Source organism: Grampus griseus (genome assembly GCF_964374135.1).
Source record: "Grampus griseus genome assembly, chromosome: 2".
NCBI classification, from domain to species: Eukaryota; Metazoa; Chordata; class Mammalia; order Artiodactyla; family Delphinidae; genus Grampus; species Grampus griseus.
The window spans coordinates 160781469-160807055 of record NC_139018.1 but is presented as its reverse complement, the minus strand read 5'-3'; the positions used below and the strand labels follow the sequence as shown (position 1 = coordinate 160807055).

At 36.8% G+C, this 25587-nt stretch overlaps 1 protein-coding gene across 1 annotated transcript in view; it reads left to right on the top strand.

Moving 5' to 3' along the window:
* The window catches only part of CCDC7 (coiled-coil domain containing 7), a gene marked incomplete at both ends in the record, with an annotated part of 247453 nt that overhangs the window by 8535 nt on the left and 213331 nt on the right, over positions 1-25587 (top strand). Inside the window, 5 exons of the mRNA XM_082681635.1 lie at positions 13328-13348; positions 13657-13689; positions 15224-15387; positions 22854-22915; positions 24005-24061. Coding sequence (XP_082537761.1) covers positions 13328-13348; positions 13657-13689; positions 15224-15387; positions 22854-22915; positions 24005-24061 — 337 coding nt within the window. The remainder of the gene's footprint in view (positions 1-13327; positions 13349-13656; positions 13690-15223; positions 15388-22853; positions 22916-24004; positions 24062-25587) is intronic.

Here is a 25587-nt window from a genome sequence, read left to right as displayed (position 1 = left end):
AACAGTGCGTGAGGGTTCCCTCTCTCCACATCCTTATCAGTGCTTATTTTCTCTTAATACACATTTTCACAGGTATGAGGTGATATCTCATATGATTCTAATTTGCATTTCCCCGATGATGAGTGATGTTGAACACCTTTTCATGTACCCGTTGTTCATTTGTATGTCTTATTTGGAAAAATGTCTATTCATTTTTTATTTCTTTGCCCATTTTAAAATCAGGTTATTTGTTATTTTGCTACTGAGTTGCATGAGTTCCTTATATATTCTAGATATTAAGCCTTTTTACAGTTAATATATATGGCTTGCAAATATTTGCTCCCCTTCCATAGATTGCCTTTTCATTTTGTTGATGGTTTCCTTTGATGTGTGGTGACTTTTTAATTTGATGTAGACCCATTTGTTTATTTTTTTCATTCTTTTTCAAAGTTTTATTTTTTCTATGTATTTATTTTGGCTGCACTGGGTCTTAGTTGCGGCATGCAAGGTTCGTGGTTGTGGCATGCAGACATCTTAGTTGTAGCATGTGGACTTCTTAGTTGTGGCATGTGGACTCTTAGTTGTGGCATGCATTTGGGATCTAGTTCCCAAAACAGGGATTGAGCCCAGGCCCTCTGCACTGGAAGCGCAGAGTCTTACCCACTGGACCACCAGGGAAGTCTCCCATTAGTTTATTTTTGCTTTTGTTAAGCTTGGGCTTTAGGTGTCATGTCCAAGAAATCATTGCCAAATCCAATTTCCTGACGCTTCTCCCTTGTGTTTTCTTCCAGCAGTTTAATAGGTTTAGATCTTGTATATAGGTTATGGATCCATTTTGAGTTAATTTTTATACATAGTGTAAGGGAAGGATGAACTTTATTCTTTGCATGTGGATATCTAATTTTTTCAGCATTATTTGTTGACGAGATGGTTCTTTCCCCATTGGTACTCTTGTATAAAATCATTTTGCCATATGTAATAGGGTTTATTTCTGGGTTTTCAATTCTGTTCCATTGGTTTATGTATCTTTTAAATTTTTTTTTATTTTTATTTTTAAAAATTTCGATATTGGGCTTCCCTGGTGGCTCAGTGGTTGAGGGTCCGCCTGCTGATGCAGGGGACGCGGGTTCGTGCCCTGGTCTGGGAAGATCCCACGTGCCGCGGAGCGGCTGGGCCCGTGAACCATGGCCCATGAGCCTGTGTGTCTGGAGCCTGTGCTCCACAGCGGGAGAGGCCACAACAGTGAGAGGCCCGTGTACCACAAAAAAAAAAAAAACAACAACAAAAAATTTAGATATCATTCACATATAACACTGTATTAGTTTTAGGTATATATATGTATCTATCTATATGACAGTGCAGCACTGTCTTAATTACTTTTGCTGTAGTGTATCTTGAAATCAGGAAGGTTGAGGCCTATGACTTTGTTTTGATTTTTTAAGATTGTTTTGGCAATTTGGGGGCCCTTGATATTCCATATGAATGTTAGTATTTTTTCTATTTCTGCAGAAAATGCCATTGGGATTTTGGTAGGGATTGCACTGGCTATTATGTACATTTTAACAGTAGTAAGTCTTCCAATCCATGACCATGGGGTGTCTTTCCATCTATTTGTATCTTGTTTAATTTCTTTTAGCAATGTTTTATAGTTCCCTCTGTTAAAATCTTTCATCTCTGTGGTTTATTTTATTCCTAAATATTTTTATGTTTTTTGATGCTATGGTAAATTGGATTATTTTCTTAATTTTCTTTTTGGATTGGTCATTGTTAACATATACGAATGCAACTGACTTTTTTTTCCAACATCTTTATTGGAGTATAATTGCTTTACAATGTTTTAGTTTCTGCTGTATAACAAAGTGAATCAGCTCTATGTATACATATATCCCCATATCCCCTCCCTCTTGCATCTCCCTCCCACCCTCTCTATCCCACCGCTCTAGGTGGTCACAAAGTACCGAGCTGATCTCCCTGTGCAATGCGGCTGCTTCCCACTAGCTATCTATTTTACATTTGTTAGTGTATGTATGTCAGTGCTACTCTCTCACTTCGTCCCAGCTTACCCTTCCCCGTCCCCGTGTTTTCAAGTCCATTCTATACCTCTGCATCTTTATTCCTGTCCTGCCCCTAAGTTCATCAGAACCATTTTTGTTTTTTTAGACTCCATATATATGTGTTAGCATACAGTATTTGTTTTTCTCTCTCTGACTTATTTCACTTTGTATGAGAGACTCTAGGTTCATCCACCTCACTACAAATAACTCAATTTCATTTCTTTTTATGGCTAAGTAATATTCCATTGTATATATGTGCCACATCTTCTTTATCCATTCATCTGTTGATGGACACTTAGGTTGCTTCCATGTCCTGGCTCTATTGTAAATAGTGCTGCAATGAACATTGTGGTGCATGATTCTCTCTCTTTTTTTTTTTTTTTTTGCGGTACGTGGGCCTCTCACTGTTGTGGCCTCTCCCGTTGCGGAGCACAGGCTCCGGATGCGCAGGCTTAGCGGCCATGGCTCATGGGCCCAGCCGCTCCACGGCATGTGGGATCTTCCCAGACCGGGGCATGAACCCGTGTCCGCTGCATCGGCAGGTGGACTCTCAACCACCAGGGAAGCCCCATGACTCTTTTTGAATTATAGTTTCCTCAGGGTATAGGCCCAGTAGTGGGATTGCTGGGTCATATGGTCTATTTTTAGTTTTTTAAGGAACCTCCATACTGTTCTCCATAGTGGCTGAACCAATTCACATTCCCACTAACAGTGCAAGAGGGTTCCCTTTTCTCCACAGCCTCTCCAGCATTTATTGTTTGTAGATTTTTTTGATGATGGCCATTATGACTGTTGTGAAGTGATACCTCATTGTAGTTTTGATTTGCGTTTCTCTAATGATTAGTGATGTTGAGCATCCTTTCATGTGTTTGTTGGCAATCTGTATATCTTCTTTGGAGAAATGTGTATTTAGATCTTCTATCCTTTTTGTATTGGGTTGCTTTTTTTAGATATTGAACTGCATGAGCTGTTTGTATATTTTGGAGATTAATCCTTTGTCAGTTCCTTCATTTGCAAATATTTTCTTCCACACTGAGGGTTTTCTTTTCACCTTGTTGATGGTTTCCTTTGCTGTGCAAAAGCTTTGTAAGTTTCATTAGGTCCCATTTGTTTATTTTTGTTTTTATTTCCATTTCTCTAGGAGGTGGGTCAAAAAGGATCTTGCTGTGATGTATGTCAAAGACTGTTCTTCCTATGTTTTCCTCTAAGAGTTTTATAGTGTCTGGCCTTACATTTAGGTCTTTAGTCCATTTGGAGTTTATTTTAATGTATGGTGTTAGGGAGTGTTCTAATTTCATTCTTTTACATGTAGCTGTCCTGTTTTCCCAGCACCACTTATTGAAGGGGCTGTCTTTCTCCATTGTATATTCTTGCTTCCTTTATCAAAATTAAGGTGACCATAAGTGCGTGGGTTTACCTCTGGGTTTTCTATCCTGTTCCGTTGATCTATAATTCTGTTTTTATGCCAGTACCATACTGTCTTGATTACTGTAGCTTTGTAGTATAGTCTGAAGTCTGGAAGCCTGATTCCTCCATCTCCGTTTTTCTTTCTCAAGATTGCTTTGGCTATCCGGGGTCTTTTGTGTTTCCATACAAATTGTGAAATTTTTTATTCTTGTTCCTTGAAAAATGCCATTGGCAGTTTGATTGGGATTGCTGTGAATATGTAGATCGCTTTTGGTAGTAGAGTCATTTTCACAATGTTTATTCTTCCATTCCAAGAACATGGTATATCTCTCCATTTGTTTGTACCATCTTTAATTTCTTTCATCAGTGTCTTATAGTTTTCTGCGTACAGGTCTTTTGTCTCCTTAGGTAGGTTTATTCCTAGGCATTTTATTCTTTTTGTTGCAGTGGTAAGTGGGATTGTTTCCTTAATTTCTATTTCAGATTTTTCATCATTAGTGTATAGGAATGCAAGAGATTTCTGTGCATTAATTTTGTATTCTGCCACTTTACCAAATTCATTGATTAGCTTTAGTAGTTTTCTGGTAGCATCTTTAGGATTCTATGTATAGTGTGTCATCCACAAACAGAGAAAGCTTTACTTCTTCTTTTCCAGTTTGGATTCCTTTTATTTCTTTTTCTTCTCTGATTGCTGTGGCTAAAACTTCCAAAACTGTATTGAATAAGAGTGGTGAGAGTGGGCAACCTTGTCTTGTTCCTGATTTTAGAGAAAATGGTTTCAGATTTTCACCATTGAGAATGACGTTGGCTGTGGGTTTGTCATATATGGCCTTTATTATGTTGAGTTAAGTTCCCTCTATGCCTAGTTTCTGGAGAGTTTTTATAAATAGATGTTGAATTTTGTCAAAAGCTTTTTCTGCATCTACTGAGATTATCATATGGTTTTTATCCTTCAATTTGTTAATATGGTGTATCACATTGATTGATTTGCATATATTGAAGAATCCTTGCATTTCTTTATCAAGTGGATAAACCCCATTTGATCATGGTGTATGATCCTTTTAATGTGCTGTTGGATTCTGTTTGCTAATATTTTGTTGAGGATTTCTGCATCCATGTTCATCAGTGATATTGGCCTGTAGTTTTCTTTTTTTGTAACATCTTTTTCTGATTTTGGTATCAGGGTGATGGTGGGCTCATAGAATGAGTTTGGGAGTGTTACTCCCTCGGCTATATTTTGGAAGCGTTTAAGAAGGATAGGTGTTACCTCTTCTCTAAATGTTTGATAGTATTTGCCTGTGAATCCATCGGTCCTTGGCTTTTGCTTGTTGGAAGATGTTAAATCACAGTTTTCAATTTCAGTGCTTGTGATTGGTCTGTTTATATTTTCTATTTCTTCCTGGTTCAGTCTCAGAAGGTTGTACTTTTCTAAGAATTTGTCCATTTCTTCCAGGTTGTCCATTTTATTGGCATTGAGTTGCTTGCAGTAATCTCTCATGGTCCTTTGTATTTCTGCAGTGTCAGTCATTATTTCTCCTTTTTCATTTCTAATTGTGTTGATTTGAGACTTTTCCCTTTTTTTCTTGATGAGTCTGGCTAGTGGTTTATCAATTTTGTTTATCTTCTCAAAGAACCAGCTTTTAGTTTTATTGATCTTTGCTGTTCTTTCCTTTATTTCTTTTTCATTTACTTCTGATCTGATCTTTATGATTTCTTTCATTCTGCTAACGTTGGAGTTTTTTTGGTCTTCTTTCTCTAATTGCTTTAGGTGGTTTATTTGAGATTTTTTCTTGTTTCTTGAGGTAGGATTGTATTGCTATAAACTTTCCTCTTAGAACTGCTTTTGCTATATACCATAGTTTTTGGGTCATCGTGTTTTCATTGTCATTTGTAGGTATTTTTTTATTTCCTCTTTAATTTATTCAGTGATCTCTTGGTTATTTAGTAGTGTATTGTTTAGCCTCCATGTGTTTGTGTTTTTTACAGTGTTTTTCCTGTAATTGATATCTAGTCTCATAACGTTGTGGTCAGAACAGATACTTGATACGATTTCAGTTTTCTTAAATTTACCAAGGCTTGATTTGTGACCCAACATATGATCTATCCTGGAGAATGTTCCATGAGCACTTGAGAAGAATGTGTATTCCATTGTTTTTGGATGGAATGTCCTATAAATATCAATTAACTCTATCTTGTTTAATGTATCATTTAAAGCTTGTGTTTCCTTATTTATTTTCATTTTGGATGATCTGTCCATTGGTGAAAGTGGAGAGTTAAAGTCCCCTACTATGATTGTGTTAGTGTCGATTCCCCATTTATGGCTGTTAGTATTTGCCTTATGTATTGAGGTGCTCCTGTGTGCATAAATATTTATAACTGTTATTCTTGGATTGATCCCTTGATCATTATTTTGTGTCCTTCTTTGACTCTTGTAATAGTCTTTATTTTAAAGTCTATTTTGTCTGATATGAGAATTGCTACTCCAGCTTTCTTTTGATTTCCTTTTGCGTGGAATATCTTTTTCCATCCCCTCATTTTCAGTCTGTATGTGTCTAGGTCTGAAGTGGGTCTCTTGTAGACAGCACATATATGGGTCTTGTTTTTGTATCCATTCAGCGAGCCTGTGTCTTTTGCTTGGAGCATTTAATCCATTCACGTTTAAGGTAGTTATTGATATGTATGTTCCTCTTACCATTTTCTTAATTGTTTTGGGTTTGTTTATGTAGGTCCTCTTCTTCTCTTGTGTTTCCCACTTAGAGAAGTTCCTTTAGCATTTGTTGTAGAGCTGGTTTGGTGGTGCTGAATTCTCTTAGCTTTTGCTTGTCTGTATAGCCTTTGATTTCTCCATCGAATCTGAATGAAATCCTTGATGGGTAGAGTAATCTTGGTTGTAGGTTCTTCCTTTTCATCACTTTAAATATGTCATGCCACTCCCTTCTGGCTTGTAGAGTTTCTGCTGAGAAATCAGCTCTTACTCTATGGGAGTTCCCTTGTTTGTTATTTGCTGTTTTTCCCTTGCTGCTTTCAATAATTTTTCTTTGTCTTTAATTTCTTGCAATTTGATTACTATACGTCTTGGCGTGTTTCTCCTTGGGTTTATCCTGTATGGTCCTCTCTGCTTTTTCTGGATTTGGGTGGCTGTTTCCCTTCCCATGTTAGGGAAGTTTTTGACTATAATCTCTTCAGATATTTTCTCGGGTCCTTTCTCTCTCTCTTCTCCTTCTGGGACCCCTTTAATGTGAATATTGTTGTGTTTAATGTTGTCCCAGATGTCCCTTAGGCTGTCTTCATTTCTTTTCGTTCTTTTTTCTGTTCCGCAGCAGTGAATTCCACCATTCTATCTGCCAGGTCAGTTATCCGTTCTTCTGCCTCAGTTATTCTGCTGTTGATTCCTTCTAGTGTATTTTTCATTTCAGTTATTGTATTGTTCATCTCTGTTTGTTCTTTAATTCTTCTAGGTAAATATTTTTTGCATCTTCTCGATCTTTGCTTCCATTCTTGTTCCGAGTTCCTGGGTCATCTTCAGTATCATTTTTCTGAATTCGTTTTCTGGAAAGTTGCCTATCTCCACTTCATTTAGTTGTCTTTTCTGGGGTTTTGTCTTGTTTCTTCATCTGGTTCATAGCCCTCTGTCTTTTAATCTTGTCTGTCTTTCTGTGAATGTGGTTTTTGTTCCACAGGCTGCAGAATTATTTTTCTTGCTTCTGATGTCTGCCCTCTGGTGAATGAGGCTATCTAAGAGGCTTGTGTAAGTTTCCTGATGGGAGGGACTGGTGGTGGGTAGAGCTGGCTGTTGCTCTGGTGGGAAGAGCTCAGTAAAACTTTAATCTGCTTGTCTGCTGATGGGTGGGGCTGTGTTCCTTCCCTGTTGGTTGTTTGGCCTGAGGTGACCCAACAGGGGAGCCTACCCAGGCTCTTTGGTGCGGCTAATGGTAGACTCTGGGAGGGCTCACGCCAAGCAATACTTCCCAGAACTTCTGCTGCCAGTGTCATTGTCCTCACGGTGAGACACAGCCACGCTCCGCCTCTGCAGGCGACCCTCCAACACTAGCCAGGTAGGTCTGGTTCAGTCTCCTGTGGCGTCACTGCTCCTTCCCCTGGGTCCCGATGCGCACACTACTTTGTGTGTGCTGTCCAAGAGTAGAGTCTCTGTTTCCCCGAGTCCTGTCGAAGTCTTGTAATCAAATCCCACTAGCCTTCAAAGTGTAATTCTCTAGGAACACCTGCTCCCATTGCCAGATGCCCAGGTTGGGAAGTTTGATGTGGGGCTTGGAACCTTCACTCCAGTGGGTGGACTTCTGTGGTACAAGTGTTCTCCAGTCTGTGAGTCACCCACCCAGCAGTTAGGGGATTTGATTTTACTGTGATTGCGCCCCTCCTACCGTCTCATTGTGGCTTCACCTTTGTCTCTGGATGTGGGGTATTTTTTTTGGTGAGTTCCAGTGTCTTCCTGTCGATGATTGTTCTGCAGTTAGTTGTGATTCCCAGAGATCTCACAAGCGGGAGTGATAGCCCGTCCTTCTACTCCGCCATCTTGAACGCAGCCTCTCCTTTAGCTTTTGAGCATGTTTAAGACGGTAGATTTAAAGTTTTTGTCTACTAAATCCAATATGTGAGTTTCCTCAGGGACAATGTTTGTTTATTTTTCCAAGGAATTAGTCGTACTTTCTTGTTCTTGTGAATGCTTCATAAGTTTTGTTGAAAACTAGACATTTTTAATTTTATAACTCTGGACATCAGATTTTCCTCTCCTCAAATTTTATTCTTATTTCTTGCTGTATTGATTGTTTAGTGATTTTCCTAAACTATTATTTTATAAAATAGATTTTATTTTAAGAGTAGTTTTATGTTCTCAGCAAAGCTGTGCAGATAGTACAGAGAATTCCCATATACCCCTTTTTCCCACTTGCACAACCTCCCCTACTATCAACATTGTGCACCAGAGTGATATCTTTTTTATGAATTATGAACCTATATTGACAGCATTATCACCCAAAGTCCATAGTTTACATAAGGTTTCCTCTTGGTGGTGTACATTCTGTGGGTTTTAACTAATGTATGATGACATGCATCACAATGATGCTATCATACAGAATAGTTTCACTGCCCTAAAAATCCTCTCTGCTCCACTTATGCATCCCTCCCTGCCCCCTAAAAATCCTGGAAGCTTCTGATTTTTATGTTTCCATATTTTTCCTTTTTTACCATGTTGTATAGTTGGAATTATACAGTTTGGAGTGTTTTTGGATTGGCTTATTTCACTTAGTAGTAAGGATTTAAGATTCCTATATGTCTTTTCATGGATTGATAGCTCGTTTGTTTTTAGTGCAGAATAATCCATTGTCTTGTGCCACAGGTTGTTTATCTATTTACCTACTGAAAGGCAGCATGCTTCCTTCCAAGTTTCAGCAGTTACAAATAAAATGCTATAAACATCTGTGTGCAGGTTTTTTTATGTGTATAAGTTTTCAATTCATTTGGGTAAACACCAAGTAGTAAGTGTATGTTTAATTACTAAAAAAAATCCCTCAAAACTTGGCCCCATCCCCAGAATTTTTAACTCTCAAGCTTGTCCATGCTGAGCCTGCAGCGATTCACCATTTACACTTTAGGTTTTTGTACCCCAGTACTGTGGAGGTTTGTGCTCACAGATTTCTGCTCCAGTAATTTGTGATCTTCTGTATTGCCTGTCTCTCCAATTTTGGAGGCCATAGTTTTTGCTCTGTGACTTTAGTTCTGTGATAGATTTAAGAAGATTTGTTGATTTTTAATTTGTTCAGCTTTTTACTTGTTGTTAGGACAATGTGGTGGATCTAGGCTTCTTACGTGCCAAATTGGAAAATAGAAATCTAAACTGTTTTTCAAGTTTGTAGTTTTTGTTGTGTTTCATCTCTCAGGTTTCTGTTCCTACAGATGTGGTCAACTAGTGGGTTTGACAGAGATTTCCTTAAGTGCCTGGAGCCACAAAAACATAAAGAAAAGGAGAAAAAAAAATTCTCCTGGCATTTGAAGACTGGCTCTGTTTTGAGGCACTTCTTTAAAACTTAGCCAGGCTGTTTACAGAACTGCCTTAGCCTTAATTTTCTACTTGTGTGGAGCTAAAGACCAGGCAGAGGTGAAAGTTTAGTGTCTACTACGATATTTTCTGAGCATGAGTCCTGCTCTGGGCAAGTGTGTAGCTTACTAGATTCCCCCTAATATATGGGAATTTCAAAATCCTTATTTTTCCGAAGTAACTCTCTCCCGTTTTTACTTCTAGGCTTTGACATGTATATTGTTTGCCTCAGCTATAATCATTTTCTCCAGGGAGCAGTGGCTTGTTTAACTACCTTTCAGTTTTTTTTTTTTTTTTTTTTTTTTTTTTGCGGTATGCGGGCCTCTCACTGTTGTGGCCTCTCCCGTTGCGGAGCGCAGGCTCCGGACGCGCAGGCTCAATGGCCATGACTCACGGGGCAGCCGCTCCGCGACATGTGGGATCTTCCCAGACCGGGGCACGAACCCGTGTCCCCTGCATCGGCAGGCGGACTCTCAACCACTGCGCCACCAGGGAAGCCCACCTTTCAGTTTTTTTGAGGAATACTGTCCACTTCGCTGGTTTTCTGCCCTGAGAGAGTTCTGAGATGAAACAAAGGTAAAAGCTACAAGTCCTTCAAGGAACCTCTAGACAGGACAAAACAGAAAAACACAATTCCTCTTTTTTCCTCCAGAACTGTAATATATACCCACACCAGGAATGGAGGCTGCTGTCTTTAAGACTGCCAGTGCTCTGGGGAAGTGGGTGGGGCAAGGCTAAGTTTAAATGCCGCAAAGGTCTCCTAGCATGTTTAACCTGCATTTTTCTTGATCCATCACTATTTGGCTCCTGTAAAGCCTTCAGTGTTTCCCAGAGTTTTCACAAAGTTGATTGTAACAGTTTTTGCTCACTTTTTCTTCAGTGTTTTCTGTGGAGGATAGGCCCTTGGAACTCCCTACAGCCATTTTTGCTGTCATCACTCCCTAATTCCCGAAATAGGTTTATCTTTCTGGTGGAAATTTGCAACTGACTGTGAATTTTATATAGAAGTTAAATGGACCAAGAATAACCAAGTGAGTTCTGAAGACAAAGAACAGGTGAGAGGACTTGCCCTAGCAGATATCAAGACTTGTTAGAAAGCTATATGAATTTTGGTTGTGTGCTTTTGGTGCAAGGTTAGATAGACCAATGGAATTGAATAAAGGCTCAGAAATAGACCCTTTTATATATGGAAAATTTTATTAATGATAGAGAAGTAGTAGCATAATAAATGGCCCTGGAACAGTGGTTATTTATAAGATAAAAAAAGTTTAGTCTTTATAGTATATACAAAAATCATTTTCTGATGGACTAAAGACCTAATAAAAAATCAAAAGCAATAACATATTTAGAAACAGATATAGGAGGCTGTCATTATGACCTGGAGCAAGGAACAATTACAGAAGAATATATAAGTCATAAAGGGAAAGATTGCTAAATTCAACTATATTAAAACCTCTATTGTGTAAAAAATTCATAAAGAGAAGTGCAGAAGTTTCAAATAGCGGAAAATACTTAGATCACATATATCAGACAGAGGAAATCCAGAGTATATAGATAACATTTACCTGTCAATAAGTGTAAGGTAAATCAATACAAGATGCTCAAAGGAGATAAAAAAGGTGTTTGCAAAGGAGGAAATAAAAATATCAAGATGTATTCTACCCTTTTAGTAATTTTTAGTATCCAGGGAATGTGATTATGGATGTTACCATCATAAAAAAGTAAAATGTTGACTTTTAAACAAGGTTTTATAAAATTCTTCCATTGCGTGCATATTTCCTTCCAGTACTGCCCAACATTGTTCTACCTTTTCCCACACAGTACTCTTCAAAAATATTCTTATACTTACTTCATATTTCTCCCATTTATCTGTACTTCAGTTTGCCTTCTGCCCCCAATGTCTACTGAACTAGCCATCTGAAGATAGTAATGACTCCCATAGTGTTAAATCAAGTGTGCATCTTTCTTGACACCTCAGCAGATTTGACATTGTTGACCATTTTGTTCTTGAAGTGCCTTTCCCTTGGCTTCTGTGACACTCTGTGTCTATCTGGTATGTCAGTTTCATATTACTATTACTTTCCTTTTTTTTTAAACATTATGCTATCTATCTTCTCTTTAGGAAGCTTTTTATAACAGCTACATTAAATGCCAGCCCCATTAACAACAATTTTGTAGAGTAGGGTATTTCCTTGTTACTTTGCTTATAGTTTTTTCTTGTGTTCATTTTCTGAGATTAACTTATTGTTTTGCTAGGTTAGAATGTGTGGTAAAATAGTTTCTAAATCTCTGAATTCTTGCAAATAGTTTCATTTTGGCTTCACATTTAAATGATAATATCTTTAAAATTAGAATGGAGGTTTAATATTTCCCCCAAGAACTTTATAGACGTTGCTCCGTAGTATCATAGAAGTTTTTTTTCTGCTTAGTGTTGTGTCTAATGTTGGTTTTCCTCACTTCTGGGCAATTTTCGTATTCCACTTATTTTTATCAATAATGTCCTACATTCAACAGTACCAGTAATAATTGATGGTGTGTTATTGATGGTTCAGTAGTTAAGAAAGCCACTGTTCTCTAGGCTTTAAGTGGTTTAAGTAATTGTAGAACCCTGACTGCAATGAGTGGATGAATTGATACATACAAGGGATTCCCATTACGTTCCCAGACAGTAAAGGAGATTTTGAGAACCTTGGAATCTCTCCAGATAGTGGAAAGAATGACTTTACTGCAAGGTAGTATGCCTTATTGGACATTACTTTCTAAATCCTTATACAGCTGAAAATATTTTCCTTCAGATGTGGACATTAATTTGCTGTGGTATGTTTTCTTGAGGGTCTCAGCCCTTTTTGCTTAGACCTATGCTTTCTTATTACTTAGTGCAGTGATTCTTAAACTTTAGCATGCAAAGGAATCAACTGGAGGGATAGATAGTTTAAATACAAATTACTGGTCCTACTTACTAGAGCTTTGGAGTCAGTAGGCTGGGGTGGGGCCTAGTAATCTGCATTACTAACAAATATGGTTGTTTAGGTGATGCTGATGCTTTTGGTTGTGGTGTCACAGTTTTTGAACTGTTGATCTAGAGTTAGTGTCAAAGAAGAGAAATTTAGACTAGCCTGATTTTTTTCAGTTAAGCAACTTTTCTTCTGCCTGAATGCATGTAATAAAATTTTTCTTTAATAATGTAATTCAAAACTTTTATTTGGTTGTAATAGAGTGGGTTTGGTTGTTTTTTGTGGCAAATGTAATCAGGTTAGCATTACATTTAGTAAATGGTAAATATTGGTAGTTCGGACCGTGTGATAGGTTTTGTATATTCATTTTCTCTCATAATCTCCCAAACCAGTTCTTTGCATTTTCCATTTAAAAAATCAAGTAGTAGTGTAATATTTTATATCTTGATTCTTAGACCTTTTAGCATAGCAAAGTTATATTGAAGAAATAATGTTCATAAGATAATGCTTTTCATTATTGTACTCTCAGCTCTATGAAAAAAATAATGCTCTTCTGAGAAGAACTTAAATTTTATTTCTTACCTATATTAAGAAAATATATGAAATCATATATGTGAATTAGTTTGGGTTTTTTTAATGTAGATCTGTAACAATGGAAGATTCTTTTTCTTTTCTAGAACTAAGTTGTCTATGCAAGATGTACTAAAAACTGTAAATATAAAAATATTGTGATTGGATTATAGATTTATAGTTATATTTTAGAAACTTGTGTATTTTGGTGATTGAAAATTTCAAGAGACTTGAATTAAATATTTTATTATATCATACATTGTGAGGAACTTTATTTTTAAATGTTTTCATTAAAATTTTATTTTCAGATTTTGGAATCTCTTTTTAAGGTATGTTCAATATATTGCCTACTAAAATTTAATACAGAAATACATATAAGTGAAAAAGCGTTTTCTAAGTTTTGAGGAAGTAAAAATAACTCCCAAACTTGCTGCTATATATATTTAAAAATTTTACGTTTCAGTTACATGTTGCCTTAGCCCCATTCTGAACCCTAAGATAAAATGATGTTTGGTGTAGGACTAATATTTGATACACACACACACACACACACACACACACACACACACTCATTTATTTCACTGCAGAAATTGACTTGTCAATATTGTTTCCTTTCTGTTCCTTCTTTTATTTAAAGTGGTTTCAGCGACAGGTCAATCAGATGGAAGAGGTAAGTGTAGCATTTCTTGTTAATTAAGTTAATATTTTGTCTCATTTGAAAACCAGTTTGAGGTATAAGTTAAAAATTTTTAATAACCATTGGTTATAATCTTTTGATTTAGGTAAAGAAGGAATAAATGGGTAGACTAAAATGTTTCTTAGTGATTTATATACAATACTCCTGCATGTATGTGGTCTACTCTGAATTTGACCCATTCTTTCTCCTAAAATTGAAAAATGGAAAATTAATTATTATTCTTTCCATAATTTACACAAAATAGTAAATAAGTGGCAAGACAAAACTTATCAACTTAAATATTTCTCCTGTATTTAAAAAGTCATGCAAAATATGATATATGCTTATTCATAAAATTATATATTTGTTTTCTTTAAATTTAATGTTATTTTAATGAGTTTTTTATACTTTTATTTTCACGTGCTTTGCCACCAGTTTGAGAAATACTGGTCTCTATCCTTATTTTGGAAAAGATTTTATGTATGCTGTTAATACAGCAGAATGATTTCCAGGATAGCCTTAGGGAATTAGAGAATTATTCTAGTTCTACCTTGGCTATGTTTGTGGTTTAGTCCTTAAAGTTCTGGGAAAAGCTGCCTGTGGGGAATGTGCCATGCCAGGGACCTTGCCAGGAAACCATCCATAGGGGTGGTGCTGTTGAAATTTGCTGGAGGTGAGTACTACTAGTTACACTGTGTACTGCCCTAGGATTAAGCAGAGAGATGACAGAACTTGGAAGAAAAGCTTCTTCCTCCTCTAGTGTCTAGGGCCCTCTGCTGACAAAAGTTAACATCATGCTGCCTGTCAAGACAGAAATGTTCCACTACTATAAACAGGACAGTGAAGAATGGATTTTAGATGAGAGGCAATAAATTGATAATTGTAGCTGATTGCTATGTCACTTTTTAGGTTCAGTTTATGATTGATGTCCTCTTATTAGGGATCTTGCCTTTGTCCATAGAGTATTCACACAACTTCAGCTTCCCTTCCACCTGTTCTGCATCCCACAGTCTCAGACTTCCAGTACATTACCTAGTACTTACTTCCTGCTGTTATATCTTAATCCCATTCAGGTAACCATTACTAAAGTGAAGTCTCTGTTTTAAATTCCCAATGTTAGAATTTCTATTTGCTATGTCCTAAGACTATGGCTTGACTACTTTTCTTTTTTCAGCTCTTCCTCCCATCATAAGGATTAGAGTTCTCTTTTAAATATTTTGAATTGCCTTTAACTGATCTTGTTATAATTGTTATTTAACTTGCTTAAAATTCTTATATATTAAAATAATAAACAGAAGATTGAATTTGAGCTCTGACATGTAAAAGCCAACACTTAGCTATAATTCTGTTGCTAGGCAATTGCTCATATAATTTCACTAATATTGTGAAATATTAGTATGTGATTATAGCTATAGATAGATAAGAATAATACAATATTTATATATGATAAATGAAATGATGAAATTTCTTTGAGGTATGGGAGAAAAATGAGTATTTCCTAAGTAACTGGCTAATTTTATTATTTTAGATAAGTAGAGGTCAAACTTTTTCAGCAGAGTTTCCAGCACCTGATAAAACAGTCAGTTTAAGCATTGCACAAATAGTAAAGCAGATGCAGAAACTTGAAGAACTGAAAAATCGCCTTAAAGAAAGGTCTAAATTCACCTTCAAAGACATGTCATCTAAACCCAAGTAAGTAAAATGTAAGAGTTAAAAGAATTAAACAGTAAGAGTGGGTATATAATTAGTAATGAATGGAAGATAATGGTTCAGATTTTATACTATACATAGAGCTTCTAAATCAAATCAGAAGATCTAGCCAGCTCGTTCCTGTTTGAAATTTTTAATAGTTTGAAATGGGACTAGGCACGTGTGGCTATGAAAATTAAAGTTCAGTTAAATTTAATTAAAAAACCAATTCTTTAGTCACACTAGCCACATTTCAAGTGCCTAGTAGCCACATGTGCCTGTTGTTTGAAAGTTCTATTGGACACTGCTGGCTTTGAAATATCTGGCTTATAAACTCTTCTCTCAGTTTGATTAGGTAGCTTCCTTAATATATTTAAGGTGTAGTGAAATAGTTCATTGTTCAAGAACACCATCTTTAAAAATTGCACAGGGACAGGGATATGTTCCAAAGATTAAATTTGTACTTTTTAGTTGAGAAAATCCTTTTTTTGGTAGGTGGGAGGAAGATTCAGATGAATGATTACAAGAATACTTCCATTATCTGTTGACACTCATGTTTGATATTTGAGGTTTATCTGTCTTGAAATTAAATAGATGAATAAATCATCATCATAGAATATCTTCAGTGATATTTTGCACCTCCATAGTTATTTTTTCTTGTGGTGAGAACACTTCAGATCTACTCTTTCAGCAAATTTCAGGTATACAGTACAATGGTATTATGAACAGTAAACACCATGCTAATGTTCTAAACATTAGATCTTTAGAACTTATTCATCTTATAACTGTAAGTTTGTACTTTTTGACCAACATCACCGCATTTCCCCAATCCCCCTCAGCCCCTGGCAACCACCATTTCTGCTTTCTGGTTCTAAGAATATATGTATATATCTCATTTTGTTTATCCATTCATCTATTGATGGTTACTTTCATATCCTGGTTATTGTAAATAATGCTGCAATGAACATATCAACATTGGGGAGAATATATATTTTTGAATTAGTTTTTTTGTTTTCTCTGGAAAAATACCCAGAAGTGGAATTACGAGATCATATGGCAGTACTATTTTTAATTTTTTGAGGAACCTCCATACTGTTTTCCATAGTGGCCACATCAGTTTGCATTTCTATCAACAGTGCATGAAGGTTCCCTTTTCTGCACATCCTTGCCCACAGTTATTTTTTTGGTCTTTTGGATGATAACCATTCTGACAGTTGGGAGGTGACTTCTCACTGTGGTTTTTGATTTGCATTTCCCTGATGATTAGCAGCGTTGAGCCTCTTTTCATGTGCCTGTTGGACATCTGCATGTCTTCTTTGAAAGAGTATTTATTCAGGTCCTCTGCCCATTTTTAATTGAATTTTTTTTTTGCTATTGTATGAGTTCTTTGTATATTTTGAATTTTAGCCTCTTACTAGATACATCATTTGTGAATGTCTTATCCCATTCATTAGGTTGCCTTTTTGTTTTGTTTTGCAAAGCTTTTTTTTTTTTTTAGTTTGATATAATTCCACACGTTTATTTTTGCTTTTGTTGCCTTTGTCTGGGGACAGAGATCCAAAAAAATATTACTAAGACCACTGTCAAAGAGTTTACTGCCTGTGTTTCTTCTAGCATGTTTATGGTTTCAGGGTTTATATTTAAGTCTTTAATCCATTTTGAGTTTATTTTTGTATATGGTGTAAGAAAGAGGTCTAGTTTCATTCTTTTTCATGTAGCTGTCCAGTTTTTCCAACACCATTTATTGAAGAGACTGTCTCTTCCCCATTGTATATTCTTGCATCCTTTGTTGTAGAAAATTGACCATATAAGCATGGGTTCATTTCTGGACTTTCTATTCTGTTCCATTGATCTATGTGTCTCTTTTTGTGTCAGTACCATACTGTTTTGATTACTATAGCTTTGTAGCATAGTTTGAAATCACTGAGTGTGATACTGCTAGCTTTCTCAAGATTGCTTTGGTTCTTTGGGTTTTTTGTGTTTCCATAAAAACTTTAGAATTATTTGTTCTGTGAAAAATGCCATTGGTACCTTGATAGGAACTGCAGTGAATCCATAGATTGCTTTAGATTATTATGGGCACATTAGCAACATTAATTCTTCCAATCTATGAGAATAGTATATCTTTCCATTTATTTGTGTCATCTTAAATTTCTTTCATCACTTTCTTAGTTTTCATAGTACAGGTCTTTCACCTCCTTAGTTAAATTTGTTCCTAGGTATTTCATTAGTTTTGATGCAATTGCAAACGGGATTGTTTTCTTAAGTTCTCTTTCTGATAGAGCTTTATTAGTGCATAGAAATGCAACAGATATCTGTATATTAATTTTGTATTTTGCAACTTTACTGAATTATTAGTCCTAATAGTTTCTTGGTGGAGTCTTTAGAGTTTTCTATGTATAGTATCATATCATCTGCAGTCAGTGACAGTTTTAAGTCTTCCTTTGCAGTTTGGATTCCTTTTATTTCTGATTGCTGTCTGATTCCTGTGGCTAGAATGTCCAATATTATGTTGAATAAAAGAGGCTAGATTAAGCATCCTTGTCTTGTTCCTGATCTCAAACTATTCCAAACTTGAAAAGGTCCTGACAGGAAATAAATGGAAGACTCTTTAGGTCTTCTTAAAAAAAAATGGGTTTTATTCTGATTATCATTGGGGAAGATTTTGAGCAGAGCGTAACATGATCTGACATATGTTTCAAAAGGACCATTCTGACTGCTGTGTTGAAAATTGACTATACAGGGTCAGGAGTAGAAATGGGGAGTCTAGTTGGGAGACTTTTGCAGTAATCCATGGAAGAGATGATGGTGGTTCAGATCAGGGTAGTGGTTGTGGTGGAGTTGGTGAGCTTTGAGATTCTGGACATACTTTTTTTTTTTTTTTTTTGCGGTACGCTGGCCTCTCACTGTTGCGGCCTCTCCCGTTGCGGAGCACAGGCTCCAGACGCACAGGCTCAGTGGCCATGGCCCATGGGCCCAGCCGCTCCGCAGCATGCGGGATCCTCCCGGACCGGGGCACGAACCCGTGTCCCCTGCATCGGCAAGCGGACTCTCAACCACTGCGCCACCAGGGAAGCCCCGAGATTCTGGACATACTTTGAAGGTGGAGTCAGTAAACTCTCCTGATGGATTGGATATTGTGTGTGAGAGGAAAAATAGCCAAGAATGAGTTCAAGACTTTTGACTTGAGCAGCCAGAAGGATGGAATTGATACTACCTTCACTGGGGTAGGCTGTAGGTGAAGCAAGTTTTGAGGAGGCAGATCAGGGGTTCTGGTTTGAAGATACTGGAAATTCTGAGTTGCCAGAAATGTTGTTAGGCATATTTGAGGGAGCCATTACATATATGTTTTGGTGTTTGGGAGAGAGGTGTGAGTTGAAAATAGGAATTGGGATGCCGTTTACATATGGATGGAACTTAAGGGTAGATATATAGTGAAGGGAGTGAGTGTAAATTGAGAAGAGAGGACCAGGGACTGATCCCTGGGGCCCTTCCAACATTAAGAAGTCTGGGACAAAAGGAGGGGCTAGCAAAGGGGAATGAGGAGTGACCTAGTGAGGCAGAAAGAAAACCAGTAAATGTGCTGTCCTGTAAGATAAATGAAGAAGGAAGACTATGCAAAGGGACTGTCAGTGATGTCAGATGCTATGGGTCAGTCAAGAAGATTAGGACTAAGAACTGACCAGTGGATTTAGAAAGGATGTCATTTGTTGACCTTGAGAAGAGCAGTTGTTATGAGAAATCTCTGGACAGAGGGCAGTTGGGGACAGTAGCCATAGACAATGCTTTGGAGTGGTTTTGCTGCAAAAGGGGGAAAAGAATAGCATAGTAGCTGGAGGGAAGTGGGGACAAAATAAGGCTCTTATAAATTAGGAAAAATAACAGAATGTTTGTATGCTAATAGGAATGACCCATTAGACAGGAAAAGATTTATGATATAAAGAGTCAAAGAGGAATTGCTGGGGCAGTATCCTTGAATACGTGAGTGGAGATGAAATAGGGGCTTGAATAATTATGTATGAAACCAGGTAGGAAGGCAAAGTATCAGGGTACAGATGCTGATATAGGGTAGATGTGGTGTAGAAGCCTGTGGAAGTTCTTTTGGTTGGTTTAGTCTTCTAAGGGAAGTAGAAAGAAAGGTTATCAGGTGAGAGTGAGGATAGGATAGGAGTTTTGAGAAGAGAGATGAGGATTTGTAATAGTCACTAAATGTAAGAGTGAATGGACAGGGACATATCTTTTGATTACCTGGTGATATTGAAGGCCTACTTGAAATCATGCATTTGGAGTAAGATGTCTCTTTAATACTGTTGTCTCTGTTCAACCAATTTAGTTACCCAGTTATTTCTAATATCCTGTCTGTTGTAATGAATCATTCATAAAATCACCCTTAGCCAGCCATACAGAGTGCAAGAAACTATTTTACTATGGTATCAGATATTTTAGGAAAATGTATAATTTTATTTTACTTAGTTTAACAGGAATCTTTAGTATAGCTTTATTTCCTTGGTTTGCTGTAATTTTTATCCATTGTTTTGCTGCCAGCCCTTCTTAGTCTATTCCCTTCTTTATTTGACAGTTCTACTCTGCTTTTATTTCCGGTCCTTTTTTTTTTTTTTTTTTTTTTTTTTTTTTTGCGGTACGCGGGCCTCTCACTGTTGTGGTCTCTCCCGTTGCGGAGCACAGCCTTCGGACGCGCAGGCTCAGCGGCCATGGCTCACGGGCCCAGCCGCTCCGCGGCATGTGGGATCTTCCCGGACCGGGGCACAAACCCGTGTCCCCTGCATCGGCAGGCAGACTCTCAACCACTGCACCACCAGGAAAGCCCTCCAGTCCTTTTTAAAGTTTCCTTTTTAACGTTTTTTTGATACTAGAAAAAAAATGGTGTGCATGTGTGTGTGTATGTAATTTATATTCTTCAGGCATATACTGTCTTGTTCTTGGTGGTAATACTAAAAATATGAAGAACCAGGATAATATGGGCACCAACTTATTAGAATAAATATTAGCAGTGAAGCAGGGTTCTGTATACCATTTGTTGTGCTGAAGATTACTCCTTTAGGTGCTGGATCCTGGGAAGGTCAAGGGGTGAGGGCAGTTGGCAGACACTTGATTGGCTATTTACCCATTTACCATGGGGCAGAGCTATTTACCGATTGGATCAGGAGAATTTCAATGTTACTGTCAATACCAGTATATGAATATCTGTATGAGTATCAGACCTTTTCTCCCTTAGCAAGAAGTCAGCCTGAACAGAATTCATATTTTGAGATGTCTCACTTAGTAGATCTGAGTTATAATCTTTATAAACTTCATAATCTGCCCAGTTCTTTCCAGTTCATTCCGCTAAACTTCTTCGGTACTTTCTACCCCTTTCATTGTTGTATCTTAAAAACTATTTTTTAAACATGCTTTTGTTTACATTATTGGCAAGCAGTCAGGCAGCCCCAAAGTGGCAGCACAGTGGCAGCTATGAGATTGGCTTGTCATACTTCCAAATATTAGGCTGGTACGGAGACAATGGGCACAAATGGTGTTGAATTACTTATACAGACAGCAAGAACAAGGTCAGCATGGTGTCAGCTCCCTGTGTTCCTAGTTCCACAGGACGACACAGAGCAGCAGGGACCAGATGACAGGCCACACAAGCGATTTGTTGCTCTGCCATGAAGGAGCAAAATGTAAACTACATCCATGCAGCTTTATAGTTTTTTTTAAATTATTTTTTATTGGAGTAGAGTTGATTTACAATGTTGTGTTAGTTTCTGCTGTATGCAGCTTTATAGTCTTAACAGAGGGCTTCAACTGGGCTGTAAAGAAGAGAGGGGTAGAAAGCTCTGTGCTCAACTGAAATTAGGGAGACAGATGAGAAGTGAGCTTGTGTTAGTCTTCCACAAGACAGGAATGGAAAACTGCCTCATGGAGACTCTTCACCAGGCTTATCTTCTCTTTCTGCAGCAGAAATTTCAGGGCATTCTACTATGATTTGGGTCTGACTGCTGTCAAGCCTTTGTGGATCTGTGTAATGTTGATAGAGTGCCATGGTAGAGCTCTTCCCTTATAGCATTGATTCTCAAATGGGGGATACTTTGTGCCCCAGAGGACACTTGTATGTAGACATTTTGGTTGTCACAACTAGGAGTGGGAGAATGCTACTGGCACTAGGTAGAGGTCAGAGATGCTGCATTGTAAAATGCACAGGACAGTCTCCCACAACAAAGAATTATCCAGTCTAAAATGTTGGTAGTGCCGGGGTTGAGAAACCCGTCCTACAGTGATCTCTTCCTTTGTTACTTCTTTCTTGTCCCCTATTGTTTGGCATCAAATAATACACCTAATAATTTTATTATGAATTAATAATTGGTTACCAATTTAACTTAATAAGCTATTAATTTAATCATTCACGTGTAAGTTTTCCTGTCAAGACTGTCACTTCCTCAAAATCAGAACCAGTCATACACATCTACATATTTCCTATCACATGTAATAAACAGTAAATAAATGTGAGTAATTTTTATGAATACCTGAATTAAATCAACTCCAAGTCATTTGTTCCCCTATCCCTAACCATATCTAGTATACTAACTTATCCAAGTAAAACTTTACATTTATAAACAACCTTTTTTTTTGCATTAAACATACACAAAACCCTTTTATTTTACAGTGTTAAAATAGAAAGTACCCATAATTAGGATGGGCTACTATTTATTATGCAGTTACTTTATTGATCTCTCCATCTGTCAATGACTAGACTTAAAGGAATGAAGGCAGTGATACTTGAGTTGGCTTCAGTGGGAGCTGCATAATAGAGCCTTGGTTCAGAGGTTCAGATATATTAACCTGAGCTATCTATTGTGAGGCGTGAAATTAATTTCAGGCCATATATTAATATTAATACCTGAAATTTACATGTCTGATATGTGCTATGTATTTTCCTAGTAACTTTACATGTGTTCTTTGGTCCTTACAACTATAATACTTTATGAAATAAGTACTCTAATACCCCAATTTTGATAGATGAAGAAACTGAGGCTCAGGTTAAGTGACTTACCCAAGGCCACATATTTAGTAAGTGGGTAATTTACAGCAGGTTTTGAGCCAAGCAATTTGACTCTAAAACTTGTGCTCTTAACAATTGATTACACCATTAATAATATATTGGTAAAAAGAAATCTCATGGTTCTACCAAATACAGTTTTATTATTTTTGTTTATGTTGTTGTTGGTATACCTAATTATGTTCATGGAATACACAGAATTCATAGAATTACATAGTTTGACTTTTTTACTTGTTTTCTTGCTACTAGATAATTTACCTTAATGTCTGTGAATAAAGGTTAAAGAACATGTTAAATTTTATTTTACAAACTGCATATGTCTAGAGAGCATATATTCTAGTTCTTAAGTGTAATTTAAATGCTTAATCTTTGATAATAAATAAGTATGTTTTATTTATTGAAATCTTAACAGGGATAGTGAAATTCCACCAGAAGAAGTGCAAACTTATGAAACTGTACTGCAGAAAATTGAAGGTGATAATATTTTATACAAGTCCAGCCTTTATAGGGTTTCCTAAATGCACCAACATTTTGAGACTTAAAGTTTAAAAATTTATAGCCATAAAAATTATACAATGATAAATTCAAAGATATTCAATAGCAGTTGATATTTTCAATAAAAGTTCTTATTATGTTCCAGATTCTGGGAGTGTATAAAATGAATAACACTTGGTTATTACCCTCAAAATCCACAACATAGTAAGGATACAAGCACATTATGTATCATTTTAATATAGTGTAATGCATGATAAAGGTATGTGTAATTTGCAGTGAGTCCATAGAAAGCCAGCTTGTTCAACCTGAGGGAGTTATTTAGGTTTTATGCAACCTTGAAGGATGAATAGGACTTTGTCAAGTGAAGATGGGAGATATTTGGTACTCTAAGAAGAGGGTATAGCATGAGAAACAGTATAAATAGGGAAATACCACTGGAATGGTTATAAAGTGTGAAGTAATAGGTAGGGGTAAGATAAGAAAGAGCCTAGGCAGAGGGATTAAATGCTTTAGGAATACTTTCTTTTTTCCCCCATATATAATAGGGAATCATTGAAGATTATTTCTAGGGAAGTGACATGTTGAATTTTACTTTAGAGAGATTATTCTGGCCACATTAAGAAGCTAGATTTGGAGATTGAGAGTAGGAGATGGAAGTTACTGCTGTACCTTAAATGTGTGATAAGTGCCTATATTAGAGCACAAATAAAGAGAGGAAAAGGGGAATATTTGAGAAATATTTACTGGATAAAATTGGCAAAACATGGTGATTGGATATGAAAGGAAGTGAGATTAGATGATGGTAACATTAGCTAGGAGAATATAAGAGGAAAAACAAGTTTTGTTGAGAAAATGATGAGTTCATATCGCTCAGTTGTTACACACATTTTTTTAGATGTTACACTTTGTTGCCTGATTGGGAAGGTCTACAGTTGTAGACAGCTCAGTTGTTTTTCTTAAAATTTTTGTTCTCTTGAATGAGTTATTAAAATAAAAACTATAAAATTTAAACTCAGTTAATAAATATAATTCATATTGAAACTCATGACAAATTCCCTGTTATTTCAGAATTCATAAAAACACACTCAACTGAAGAAATTACAGGTGTTTCTGCGACTGAGCCACGTAAGTTTCCACTCATTAAGCATCTTTGTATTAATAACTTCTGTTGAGTGTATTAATTTCTATAATTTTTTATAATTTAAAGTAATAATTATGAAGTTACAACATAAATTCCCTGGAGTTTGGAGCCATACAGTTGAGCTGGCGATCAAGCAAATACTGAAATTCCTAGTTAGCTACTTGCTACCAAAAACAGACTCATTTTTAAAGAGTAACATGTTATTACTAGGAATGGAGGATTTTTTATTGTGATGAGAATATGCTACAAAAATGTTTCAGAGGTGGTAGGCCTTTGAGGTGGAGCAGTGATAAATTTAAGAGGTCATTTGCACGTCTTGTTACTATGAATTATAGATTATCTCATATATACTGGTGGTTTGACTGCAGCTGAGTACCTATCAGTTCGTGAATATAAAGAGCTGCTAGAACTCAAACTTCTAGAATTCAAACTTCTGACTACTTGTCAACAGAAAGGAGAAACTGCCTTGCTTATGTCTTAATACTGGAGAGAATTTTGAAACAATCATATAATGTATACTGTGGAATATATTTTTAGAAGTAGAAAATAAGATTTGGTTGAAAAAAGTTGATGGAAATCCTTCCCTCTTTCAAATTCAGCTTTAAACCCTAACGTTGCCATGTTTAAATGAAGGGTAGCTATACATTCTGCATTACTCCCAAAACCTATAGAGGCTTCTGATCTGAGGCAGCCCTGCCTGACTAGGTGGGGTAGAAAGGTGTCTAGAGCTTTGGAGTAGATAGTAAAAGCCTCTCTCTGCATCAAGGGGAACCCTCTGCACATGTGTGCAGCTCTGTCTCCCTCAATCTGTGCAGCTGTCTTCCGTCTAATACTGTGCCCTGTGAATTCTAGCTGCTTTGGCCTCCCCAGGCTCTAAACTTTGTCTCTGAACTCATGGAAACCAGTAAACTTTGTCTGGGTTTCCCTTCCTTATGCTGTGGCCTGGAAACTCCAGGCAGTAAGCTGGGGTCATCATAGAGCCATCCTTTGTTTTCCTTCTGTGAGGAATTACTGCATTGCACCTTCTGTTTTCCAGTGTCTGAATATTGCTGTTTTATATATTTTGTCCAGTTTTTAATTGGTTTAAAGTGAAAAGGTAACTCTGGTCCCTGATGAGCCATCATGGACAAAAACAGAAGTCTCTGTGCCCACTTGTAGGCCAGTGGAACACATTGTCCAATCACAAAACCAAGTTCTAAAATAATAAAGTATAATAGTAGAAATTTTACTCATATTTTTTAAGGGAAGCAGAGGACAGGGTTACATTGTACAATGTGGAGAAAACCCTTTTGCAAATTCCTCAGTTTCTTTTCCCATGGCAGCTGTCTCAGTCCCTGGGCTCCACTGGTATATGTCTACTCTTTCTCAGTACTGCCTGTTCACTTGTATACTCTTTTTCTCTTAAAAGTACCCTTTTTCATCTTCTCCAGTGAAATTTATTCTGTTCTTCCCTTCTCATTCCCTAAATTCTATTAGATTCCATAGCCTAATCAATAAGACAAAAGCTACC